The sequence below is a fragment of the Lepus europaeus genome, chromosome 3, assembly GCF_033115175.1.
Source record: "Lepus europaeus isolate LE1 chromosome 3, mLepTim1.pri, whole genome shotgun sequence".
Lineage (NCBI taxonomy): Eukaryota > Metazoa > Chordata > Mammalia > Lagomorpha > Leporidae > Lepus > Lepus europaeus.
The window spans coordinates 98,409,372-98,422,330 of record NC_084829.1 but is presented as its reverse complement, the minus strand read 5'-3'; the positions used below and the strand labels follow the sequence as shown (position 1 = coordinate 98,422,330).

The 12,959-nt window shown below is 38.5% G+C and overlaps 1 protein-coding gene across 5 annotated transcripts in view; it reads left to right on the top strand.

Annotated features, from left to right (window-relative positions):
* The window catches only part of ASCC3 (activating signal cointegrator 1 complex subunit 3), a 382,634-nt gene that overhangs the window by 205,010 nt on the left and 164,665 nt on the right, over positions 1-12,959 (top strand). For all 5 annotated transcript variants that reach the window (XM_062186549.1, XM_062186553.1, XM_062186551.1 and 2 more), the window contains 2 exons: positions 6,391-6,582; positions 6,893-7,117. In XM_062186549.1, the coding sequence (XP_062042533.1) occupies positions 6,391-6,582; positions 6,893-7,117 (417 nt within the window). The remainder of the gene's footprint in view (positions 1-6,390; positions 6,583-6,892; positions 7,118-12,959) is intronic.

Sequence of the window (12,959 nt, the reverse complement as noted above, 5' to 3'; positions counted from 1 at the left end):
GTGTCATTCAGCAGTGTTTTTTTAAAAATATTTATTTATTTATTTGAAAGAGTTACACAGAGAGAGAAGGAGAGGCAGAGAGAGAGGGAGATCTTCCATCCACTGGTTCACTCCCCAAATAGCCAGAATGGCCAGAGCTGCGCCGATCCAAAGCCAGGAGCCAGGAGCTTCTTCCAGGTCTCCCATGTGTATGCAGGGTCCCAAGGACTTGGGCCATCTTCTGCGGCTATCCCAGGCCATAGCAGAGAGCTGGATTGAAAGTGGAGCAGCCAGGACTCGAACCGGCACCCATGTGAGATGTCGGTGCTGCAGACAGTGGCTTAACCCACTATGCCGCAGCACTGGCCCCCAGCAGTGTTTTAAAACTTTCTTCATGTAGATGCCACTTGCTTTCAGTTTCTAATGACTGTTACAGAAATGATATTTTATTTACTCATATATATTTTAACAAGCAATTTTGTGTATATATCTTTATTGATTTTTTGAGACTACAGTTTTTCAGAATTATCTTACTATTTCAATAGTTTTTAGTCCTTGGTTTCCAAATGAATGTTCTTTTCATCTACAGTTAGTAATTTCAATAGTATCTTTCCAGGATTTCTCTTTTATTATTTTCAAGGTCTGATTCCATTTTCTAGATCTTTGACCGGCTGATGTGAACAGTCTCAATTTGTTCCTAATTTGAACTGATATACTTCTAACATTTTACTAGTAAGCATAGTTTAAGTAGAAACTCATCTCTACCCATGAGGATTGAATATAGCCTTTTGTCAAATTTCATTCCCAATCCTGATCATATATATGTTCTTTCTCCTTTGACTTATCATAAAACATTAAAATAAGTATATTTATAAGTATAATAATCTTGCATGTGGGGATGGATTATACTTAGTTTTGTGTTCTTTTAATGCATTGATGAATTTTCTAAAGTCCTTCACTGTTTGGATTAACATTCACAAGAGACAATTTTCTATTGGATTATTTTTTTCTGCTTTGCCGGGTTTTAATATCAATGTCAGTACACTGTAAAATTAATTTTCACTCTTCTGTTTTGTCTTCATAAGTCTCTTAAAAGTTTAGAATTTATTTATCTTTAAATATTTTAAAGCCAAGCTGCTAGATCACTTCTGGAATAAACTTCGTGACAGTATCTTGCTAGACTATCATCCATTCCAAATAGCTTTTTTAGTGGAATGTTTTGAATTTTACAAAGTACCCTTTCCTGATCCTTTTCAATTATGGTATATTCCTCTTATATTCTTTTAATTTGTATTAATTTTTATTGCCAAATGACTAATTTTGTATCTTGTGCTATACTGTTTATTGTGCTATGTCCACCACTACAGCTATTTTAACAGATAATAGATATTCTTTATCTTATTTTATTTATTTGAAAGACTGAGTCATGAAGAGATACAGAGGGGGAAAGTGAGAAATCTTCCATCCCCTGGTTCATTCCCCAAATGGCCTCAACAACCGGGGCTAGGACAGGCCGAAGCCAGGAGCCAGGAACTTCATTCAATTCAATTCAAGTCTTGAATTCAGGGGTCCAATCACTTGAACCATCTTCCACACCTTTCCCAGGCCATTAGCAGGGAGCTGGATCAGTAGTAGAGTAGCCAGGACTCAACTGGTATCTATATGGGACACCAGCATCTCAGGTAGTGGATTTACAGATATGCTACAACACCAGCCCCCAGGTAATATATTCTAAGCTTGTGGACCTGTGATCTCTGTCACAGCTGTTCATCCAGTTATCCTGTCATAGCTCAATTAAGCTACAGACAATATGTCACAAATCTATATGGCCTTGTATAACAGATAGTATAAAACAGTCTGTTGCAGCTTCTTTTACCATCTCATACTCTAGCCAACGATAACATTGTCTATTGTTGTTTAATTTCTTCCTTTAAAATAAAAGTGTTCATATTTAACAGTTTCACAGTTTTCATATCAGTAGGTTTTATTATGATGCTGGTAAGTCATTCCAGTTCTTCCCTTCAGACTTTTGTAACTTCTTGAGTTAGCTGCTTCATTCACTCTTACAGTCTTGTTTAGATAAGTAAGTGTTTCACTCGTGTTATTTATGAAAGAACAGATTTATTTTATTCAGTTGTTTTTCATCTCATGCAGTCCACCCTTCCATCTCACCCTGAATGTTCTAATAGTGGGATCTAACAGGTCTCTCCTTTCTCCATCCTGCTCAGAAACCTTCAGCGGCTCCCCATTTATTCAGAATAACAGCCAAATTCTTTATAATTGATCATTTCAAAGTCCTGACAAAAACTGCATCTGTTCTCCACCTTCTTATTGCCTAGCCTAAGACACAAGCATGAACTCTCTTCATCCTGTTTTCTCTGTAATATATTCAGTGCACCCTGGCAGGGATTAGCCTGAAACAACTCCAGCTCCTTTTCCTTCATGTTCTGCTCATCCTCCTGAGTAGGCACCTACCCAGTGTTGGTTTCTTTACAGCCTACTTTCACCTTGGCTTTGTGTGATCTCTGTCTCCCCGTCTCCATCTTTTCACCCAGTCATGGTCTTAGCACAATTGTGAAGTTCCCTCTCCCTGAACAACAAATATGATACTTCTTAAAAATTGTAATTACTCCCTTACTATCTATGCTTGAGACAAAATAAATCTTGACCTCTATGGCTTAATTTTCTTGTATGAACTCAATAACCTCTGAGCGTAATGCCCTACAGACACGTTTTCTCTTTCAGTCATCCTGGCATCTGTGCGTGTTTACTTCCTGCCTACCTTCCTCCACTTAACGGTGTTAACACCCACATTTCACATTTTCAGTAAAAACTTAGTTGATAAAACTACCAAGCCATTTATTCATTCATTCAGCAAACGTTTAGTAAGTGCAAGCTATACAGAAGGCACACTGTTGGGTGCAAGTCGGTACAAGCAAACTGTAAGATCATTGTCATAAGAGATCATGTCATAAGTGACAGAGTGTAATGTTTATCCACATGCCTCTAATATAAACACCTTGCTTTTTTTAGAAATCACTTGCATGAGTCTGTCTTCCATATACAAGTGATCTATTATTTTGGATAATTTGTGAATTATTCAAAGCTCAGATTTTGCCTGAACTTTCTTTGTATTCTTAAACAAATGAAAAAAAAAAATACATGTTTCTCATTTAAGTGACCTCCTAGTTTGTCACAGAGACTAGAGGGATGCACCCTGTTGATGGCCACTGTAGCTGAGTGTGGAACCCACCAGGACAGAGGGGGAGATGCTCTCCACACTCTAGACCCCCCTGCTACCTTTGAAAATTTTTCCCCGCAGTTGCATCCTCTCTGTGTGTACCTTCTCACTGTGTCGTTGGTGCCACAGCAAGCCCAGTCAAGTCCTATCAGAATCCACATTTATATCAAACACATCAAGATATTCCAGTTTAGGGGACCCACAGACAGCAGACTTGTTTCTTCACCTGAAACACACGGCAGTCCAGCTATCTGATTTGTTAGAACTTCTCCTCCAAGCAGTGGTTTTTTAGTTTCTCCTGTTAGATCTAAGTGTCCACTCCTGAATGACAAAGAAGAAATGGAGCATCTGAAATGTTTCTCTTCTCCCTATCCAGTTAGAGCTTAGCAAGTTCTCCACAACAGACTTTACCCCAGAGTTGTCCCATATTTATAAGTGCTGCTTTAGGCTGGCGCTGTGGCTCAACAGGCTAATCCTCCGCCTAGCGGCGCCGGCACACCAGGTTCTAGTCCCAGTCGGGGCGCCAGATTCTGTCCCGGTTGCCCCTCTTCCAGGCCAGCTCTCTGCTACAGCCTGGGAGTGCAGTGGAGGATGGCCCAAGTGCTTGGGCGCTGCACCCCTTGGGAGACCAGGATAAACACCTGGCTCCTGCCTTGGGATCAGCGCGGTGCACCGGCCACAGTCCGCCGGCCACTGTGGCCATTGGAGGGTGAACCAACGGCAAAAGGAAGACCTTTCTCTCTGTCTCTCTCTCTCACTATCCACTCTGCCTGTCAAAATAAATAAATAAATAAGTGCTGCTTTATGAAGATTGACAATAACAGTATCTCTTATATAAAAAAGAAAGGTCAAGCAGTTTGGATCCAAGTATGGTTGGTCATGGGTCTGACTAATAAAATTATTTCTGACAAGCTGACCACAGCGCACAACAATAAAGTAAGAATGTTCTCCCCCTGAAAACTTGAAGAATACATGCTTTTGTTGAGTACACATACACAGTTGTGCCTCAGTTTATGTGGGGGGATTGGTTCCAGGACCCCTCCTCAAATATCCAAACATGGGACGCCCAGATTCCTTATATAAAATAATGTTGTATTTGCATATAATTTTTGTACACTCTCCCGAATAGTTTAAATCAACTCCAAGTTACTTATAATACCCAATACAGTATATTTGCTGTGTGAATTGTTGTTAGATTGTTTTGTTTAGGGAAAAATGACAAGGGGGGGAAAGCCATACATATCAGTTCTGGTGGATTTTTTTCCAGTATTTTCAGTCTGTTCTTGATTGGGTCCATGGATACAGAACTAACATGTGGAGCTTGACTTGCATTTTCTTTTGTCTTCTAAAAAAACTAAAAAAAGTGTAAGTTGTTATTTAATGAATGGCCACTAGATGGTGTGGTTTGTTAATGTATTACCTTTGGTTTTAGGATTACAGCAAATTTCATGGAGTACTATTTTCTTTTTTTTTATAAGCTGATTTTAATTTAAAAAGGTTTATTTGTTTGAAGGTAGATTTACAGAGAGAGAGAGGAGAGACAGTGAGAGAGAGATCTTCCATCCACTGGTTCATTCCCCAAATGGCCACAACTGCTAGGACTGTGCTAGGTCAAAGCCAGAAGCTTCCTGCAGGTCTCCCACATGGGTGCAGAGTCCTAGGAACTTGGACCATCCTCTGCTACTTTCCCAGGTGCATTAGCAGGGAGCTGGGTAGGAAGTGGAGCAGTCAGGACTCAAACTTGCACCCATATGGAATGCTGGCCCTGCAGTGGCTTAACCCACTGTGCCACAACACCAGCCCCAAGTACTATTTTCTTAAATCATTTTCTTAGTTCATTATTATTAACTTATTAGCTTTAAATTTTAAGTGGCCTGAGAGATAATGTAGCACTTTCTGGGCTAGAGCTCTAGCCCCTTTAAATCACTCAGCTAAAATGGTGCCCTTTATGTAAAAAATATGAAAAAAATTCAAAAAGAACTCTTATATTGCTGATAATGAGATTATAGAGCAGTAGCAAATAAGCACAATACATGAAGCCCAGACAGGAACTTTGATTTTATAGACATTTTCTAAAATATTAATTTATGATCTTTAATTTTTGCAGAAAATGTTTATCCATTGTATAGTGAGTCTTCCATGAATTTTGTAAGGTCTTTTGTAATAGCAGGAAAACCAGATGCCATATTTGAGCTCAGACGAGGCCAAAGACCAGGTACCAGAAGTGAAGTTAATATACTCAGGGCAGTTGCAAAGTTGAGCTAAGATGATGGTCAGTGCCTTCCCATCAGTGATCACAGGAACACTGATGAAGGTAAAGAGTGTTGAGTTTGTTGACTCATTGCAAACAAGGGGCATAATAGGGAACCATGGGACCTCACTGTGAGAGGGGAGAGCCTTCTAGGTAGTAGATGACACGGAGAAGGTTGGCTTTGTCAGAAGAGAGACTTAGAGAAAAAGCTGGTTGTTGCGGCTCTTGAGGTTACAGATTGATTTTTGTAGGGCCTTGCATTGTAAGAACTCTGACTTTTACTCTGAAGGAGTTGGGAAGTCACTGAGATTTATGCTCTTTTTTCCCCATTTATTTAAAGGCAGAGTGACAGAGAGAGGTAGAGACAGATCTTCCACTTGGGCACTCCCCAAATGGCCGCAATGGCTGGGGCTGGGCCACAGTGAAGCCAGGAGCTTGGAGCTCCATCTAGGTCCCCCGTGTGGCCATCTTCCACTATATTACCAAGTGCATTAGCAGAGAACATGATAGAAAGTGAGCAGCAGAGACTCGAACCTGTGCTGAGATGGGATGCCGGTGTTGCCAGCAACAACTTAATGCTCTGTGCCACAACAGCAGCCCCAATTTAAGCTCCTTTTAATAGAGTATTTTTAGAAGGATAAGAAACAGGTAACAATGCTCAATTGTAAGGACCACTTGGCTAAAAAAGATACTTCTTTCATTTAATTCTTTTCATATTTGTATCCTGTTCACATATTGCTTTTTTCAAAAGACATCATTTTATTGTTTGTTTAAATCATTATATAATAACAGTTGATATTTTAAGATGCTTATGATAATTTTAAGCTTTCTTTGATAAATTCATTCAACAGAAATGCTCAATACAATCGCTTTTAAATGCTAAGTAACACTCTTTTATGTTTTGCTGATTCTACCCTAGGTGCAAAAGTCAAGAAATAAGCAAGTACGAGAATTATTCCCAGATGGTTTTAGTATTCATCATGCAGGAATGCTCCGGCAGGATAGAAATTTGGTTGAAAACTTATTTTCTAATGGGCATATCAAAGTCCTGGTCTGTACAGCTACGTTAGCCTGGGGTGTCAATCTTCCTGCTCATGCTGTCATTATCAAGGTAAGAGCTTATCTTCCTTTGCAGATGGATTTATGTGTGTCTTAAAACAAACATCTGAATTGATTTATTTAGAAAACATTGTGATTTGGCTGTTTCCTTGACTTTGAACACTGTTTATATAAGGTCAGACTGATTTTCTCCAATAAGAATCTAGTTTATATTGTGAAAATTTAACTCTATCACAGATGATGAAAGGATTAGTTAAAGTACACTTTTGAGATCTTGCCATATTTGCCTAATTTCAGTATTCAGCATATCGGGATTATATTTGTGTATGTCTGTAAATTTTTATTAACTTTTCCTCATCTAGGGAACACAAATATATGCTGCGAAACGAGGCTCCTTTGTTGACCTTGGAATTTTAGATGTCATGCAGATATTTGGTAGAGCTGGACGGCCACAGTTTGACAAATTTGGGGAAGGAATCATCATAACAACACACGATAAACTCAGCCATTACCTCACTTTGCTCACTCAGCAAAACCCAATTGAGAGTCAGTTTCTGGAAAGCCTTGCAGATAACTTAAATGCAGAGGTAAGACATGATGAGTAAGAGGTGGGCATGGAATCACCAAACAAAATAAAGCTTGTGCCATGTGGTTATAAGACAGAATCAGCCAGCAGCAATACAGTGGATGAATTCAGTGCGGTGGAGAAAGCAGACAATAACTGATACAAATTTATTCCCAAAAGACCATTCTTTTACACTAGGAAGTTTTGTTATAGACCAGAAATCTAACCAAAGCTGTACAAACTAGGGAAATAGAGATAGCAATAAGAACTAGCTTTTGTATTGTGCTTTTGTAATGTTTTCATTGTTTTTAGTAATATTCATATAAGGTTTAGAACTTTCTTTGTGTCTTTATTAGATCATTTGCTTAACTTTGCTACATGATTGCTTAAATTGACCTAGAGTATGATCTTTTGGGGGGTGTTTGTGTGTGTCTGTGTGTGTGTGTGACTGACTTTTATGTTAAAGAAGGAAATAGACCCTGGAAGCCTAGGCAGTATCTTACTTGGTAAAGAAATTCTTATAATTCAGAGTTTATATGTCAAACATTCTAATGGAATTTCACAATTTCTGTGATTTTTTAATTATTGCTGTAGTATTTAGCAGTTTCCTATATTAGCATATTTCTTTCCTCTAAAGTTGACACAAATAACTTTTGAAAATAGGTAGGATATAAATATTCAATAAATTGATGAAATACTTATAATCAAATTCTACTTATTTTATACAAATTCTGTATTAGGTATTTCTGAATCAATTTATAGGGATTTTTCTTATATTCTATTCATGTTATTGATTGGACTTTTTAGGGAATGAAAAGCCCACTGTCTAATTTCCCTCTCCTAAGACACATATGTCCCAAAGGCGGGAAGAAGATGTGATCCAATGCAATAATGTTGGAAAGAAAGTAGTTAGTTCCTTGGAAGGGCTCAGCCAAAGCAGAAACAGTGTCTAGTTCCAGACTAGTTCCAAGACTTGGCTCATGAGGGTAGCAAAACTTGATGTCCATTCAGAAAGACAGATAGGTTTGGAAGTTAAGAGGAAAAGCATAAAATGTGCTGGTTCCTATTAACATGAAATTACAAGAAAATAGGAAAGATTGGAAAACAAATTTCAACTCCAAAGAAAATAGTACGATAGCTCAGTTCAGTCCTCATCACCTACACGGATTGCTTGGTGTAAATAATTAGGCCTTGGATCCAGGGTCAACAGTTATCTCTGATGGAATGAAATCTGTCGCTATGTGGTAGTAATAGTAGCAGCAGACTGGAAGCCTAAGGGTCTGCTGCGTGCTTCATGTGTGTTCCCTGTGTCTCTCAGTACTCATCCTGGGGAAATGTCCTCAAAGAAATCTGTAACTGACCCAAAGTCACTGAGCTATAGTTTTTGATTATGAAGAACCTTGATGTATGGTATATATGACATTTGATATATGAAGAGCCTTCAAAAAGTTCATGGAAAATATGTATTATTAAAAAACTGCATTTAAATATTTCAAAAAATTTTACAACAAACTAAATGTATTTAATTACATTATTCTATGAACTTTTGAATAGGTATTCAAACTTGAATCTATTTAACTCCAAGTCTGTTACAGCTTAGGTATCTGTTATTACAGAAAATGCAATAAGTTGAAGATGCATACATTTCCTTACATTAATATTTAACATTTGACCTCTTCTAAGAACTTATCTAAACATGTTCCAAAATTTGTTAACCATTTTGCTGGTGTACAGTAAAAAAGAAGACTCCTTTATTCAGTTTTTCTAAAATACCATGTTAAGAAATAATATATCTTATTAAACTTCCCTTGAGGGCATTTTTAAAAATCTAAAATATCACAAAGTAGTGATAGCATCATGCAAAAGACACATGTAGTAATGTCTACATGAATATAAAACTATTGTGATTATACTACTGCTCTTGTCTTCAAAGAACTCTTTTTCTTAGGATCAGTAAAATAGCATCAGGGCATGTATTTGGTCAAGCCCTGAAAATTTAAAAATAAATTATGGCCCAGAAGTTCAGAACTTATTTCTTAAAGTACTTATTAAATATGTCATTTGCAGAAATGTCAAATCACTATAAGCATAATTCCATTTAGTGATATAAATGGCCTTCAAATAATGAAACACACACCTTGAAATTTTCAGCAAATATAGTGAAGTATAGTCATTGCTAAACCTTCTCATGTCAGTCTTCTAGAAAAGCTCTTTATTAAAGTAGATTTTCCTGTTAAAGAAACAAACTCCCTTAAATTATAATTGAATCTGAAATTAGATTTGGTAATCTGTGGAAATCAAGTGTGAAATTGGTTTACAAAATAAGTGTGTGCTGTGTTTTCAAGATAATGGATTTTCGTCTTTAGACTCCCCAAATCTGCAAGACTCCACTGTGGCAGTGACCAGCCTAACAGTCCTGTCTGATTAGGAATGTTGCCTCTATTAATATCATTGATGTCGTGACTATCATTTCTGACTGTTCATTTAGGAACTGGAGAAATAATGCTATTAAGTAATAATTATAATGCAAACATTTTATGAGGCATCTTGGTTCATTGACGCCTAATATTGCCGGCTCCCAGATTTCTAATGCTGAAAGGTTGCAGTGTTGCTAGTATAGTACCACCTGCCCTCCTTTGTGGGGAGAGATCCCAGTGCAGGATCCTTGGTTCAATATGGTGAAGCCCAAAAGGTCAAGAACACAAGTTTACTCAATGGCCAAAAAATGGAGAAACGAGAGCCTCACTCACAAACCAGGTTCTCCACGTGTTGGGGCTGAGGAGCCCTAGATACGGATACGGAGCAATAGGAATGAGGAGGAGGCAGTTTCATGTCCTTCCTGGAGTAGGCAGACATTTCTCAAAACTCAGGTGACATCTCTTTTCACCCTTTGTAGGGGCCCAACATATCCCGCCATGGCGACTGTGTGTCAGTTAGCATGGAAGTAAGAGGTCTGAGGTTTTCTAGAGGCTACTCAGTCAGCCATATTGGGCCTAACTGCTTCCGGTCTGTTAGCCTGAGGAGGGACTTCTGACCAGAAGGTGTCCTGAATCAAAGAGAAATGAGGGGGCGGGGGGAGGGACGCTTTACTAGGCTCGGAGTCTCGCACTATATAAAGCCACCTGATTTTGCACTCAGAGAAATGCTGAAGTGTGTTTAGGGCTTATTGAAGTTTATTCATCAGACATCACTGAATACCCACTCTGTCAGCCCACTGTGGTCAGCGTGTTCAGATTATGTTCATCTTTTCTTGGTCTTGCATACTTTCTTTATATGCAGTTCCTTCCACCTGTACAAGATGTTCCACAGCCCCATGTCCATGGATTAAAGGTCTCCTTTCCCAGTTCTGGCTCTGGTCACTCTCCAACTCAGGTCTTCTGCTCCAGTCTGTTTACTTAGTTCACCTATAAAAACCATGCGACCTTGGTATGCAGTGATAGCATCACTTGCTATTTTCTGAAAGTCTTTTTATTTATTTATTTTTTTATTTGCATGCATTTCATGAATACAACTTTAGGAACATAGTAATTCTTCCCACTGTACTCGGCCTCCCACCCCTCTTCCACTTCCCTTTCCTGTTCCCAGTCTTGTGTTTTACTAGGATCCATTTTCATTTATGAAAATCTTTTGATACTCAGCCCTGTTTATACTGCCAGCACTGAAATTTTAGTTGAATAAGTAAATAAAATGGTAACATAAATGGAATTTTCCTGGAAAATGAAATTAAAAGATAAGATGATTTTTGGGGGCCGGCGCCGTGGCTCACTTGGTTAATCCTCCATCTTGCGGCGCCAGCATCCTATATGGGCGCCGGTTCTAGTCCTGGTTGCTCCTCTTCCAGTCCAGCTCTCTGCTGTGGCCTGGGAGGGCAGTGGAGGATGGCCCAAGTACTTGGGCCCCTGCACCTGCATGGGAGACCAGGAGGAAGCTCCTGACTCCTGACTTCAGATCGGCACAGCGACGGCTGTGGCGGATATTCGGAGAGAGAACCAACGGAAGGAAGACCTTTCTCTCTGGCTCTCTCTCTCTCTCTCACTGTCTATAACTCTACCTGTCAAATAAAAAAAAAAATGATTTTTGGTGCAAAAAAAATTGAAATTCATATGAGGAGTCTACAAAAAGTTCGTGAAATGTGTATTATTGAAAGAACTATGCATGGATTTCAAAATGTCTTTGCATTGACAAGTATCTTTTAATTCCCTTTTCCACACGATCATATTTATTAGTTACATATTTCTCATCTCTATTACTAGAAAGTTTCATGAAGCCAGTAACAATGCTCTATTAGTTACCATATCCATTGACTCATAATTCACACTTATTACTGACATGATATGATTATTGAGGTGAATGAATAAATTTCAAAGGAATGATATTGAAAGAAAAAATCAGTTATTTTAGAAAAAGTCACCATACTGAGTAGCCACTAGGTGACAGCAAATATTTACAAGTAAATTTTTATGATTGTCACTAGATGGCGATCAAGGATCAGTCTCAAAATAAGATATACCATAATAAAGTTATATTTATTTCTCGGAGTAGTCAATTCCTTTTTGATGAACATTTAGAAGGCTTTCATTACCTGTTCTAATCTTTGACACCTACTTGATCCTTTCCTTTACTGGTCTTACCAGTAGTAGCAATAGGTAATTATCACTGTTAATTTAATATATCAGATTTCAAATTCAACAAGTTTATTTTATGCTTTTAAATGTTCTACTTTTAAGAGTTGTGTAATCTGATTTTATAAATAATATAAAGTTATAAGTAAATATGGAATATGCATCATATGCTCTGTCATTTTATATAATTTTAGCTATAAAACAGATGAACTCAAAAAGAGAGAAGCTACCAGGTTTTTAGCCATGTCATCAAACTAGTTTCATTTACCTAAGGGTACTAGAAAATGTTGAGGGGCCAACGCTGTGGTGTAGCAGATGAGGCCACCACCTGCAGGGCCGGCATCCCATATGGGTGCCGGTTCGTAGCCTGGCTGCTCCACTTCCGATCCAGCCTCTGCTATGGCCTGGGACAGCAGTAGAAGATGACCCAAGCCCTTGGGCCTCTGCACCTGCATGGGAGACCTGGAAGAAGCTCCTGGCTCCTGATTTCGGATCGGCTCAGCTCTGGCCATTGTGGCCAATTGGAGAGTGAACCAGCGGATGAAAGACCCCTCTCTGTCTCTCTCACTCTAGCTCTCTCTCTGCCTCTCCTTCTCTCTCTGTATAACTCTAATATCAAACAAACAAATAAATTTTTTTTAAAAAAAGGAAATGTTGAACCACCCTATTTGTAAATCTTCAGGAACTGTTACACAACTTCTTCATTGGCTCAGTTTTAGTTTTTACTACGCTTCATTTTATTCAAAGCTTCGTGTTTTACATTTCATTAAATATATATATTTACCAGTATTTTGAGTGACTTATTAGTTTGTTAATGAGCTCATGCAAGTTTAAATATAAATAGAATTTCCTTTATCATACTTTTATTTTTGGCCATTTCTTTTTTTTTAGTAACAAACAAATGTGGCCAACATTGAAGCATGTAGCAGGTTAAGCCACCACTTGTGACGTCTAGCAACCCATATAGGTTCCAGTTCATATCCCTGCTGCTCCCTTTCCATTCCAGCTGCCTGCTAATGCTCTGGACAAAACAGCAGAAGATGCTCCTAAAATTTGGGCCCCTGCCACCCAAAAGGGAGACTGGAAAAAACTCCTGGCTACTGGCTTCAGCTTGGCCCAACCCTGGCCTTTGTGGCCATATGGAGAGTGAACCAGCAGAGGGATGATCTCTCCCTCTCTCTCTGTTGCTGTAATGTTCAAATAAATCTTTTTAAAGAAAATTAAATTTTTCTATATACCTTT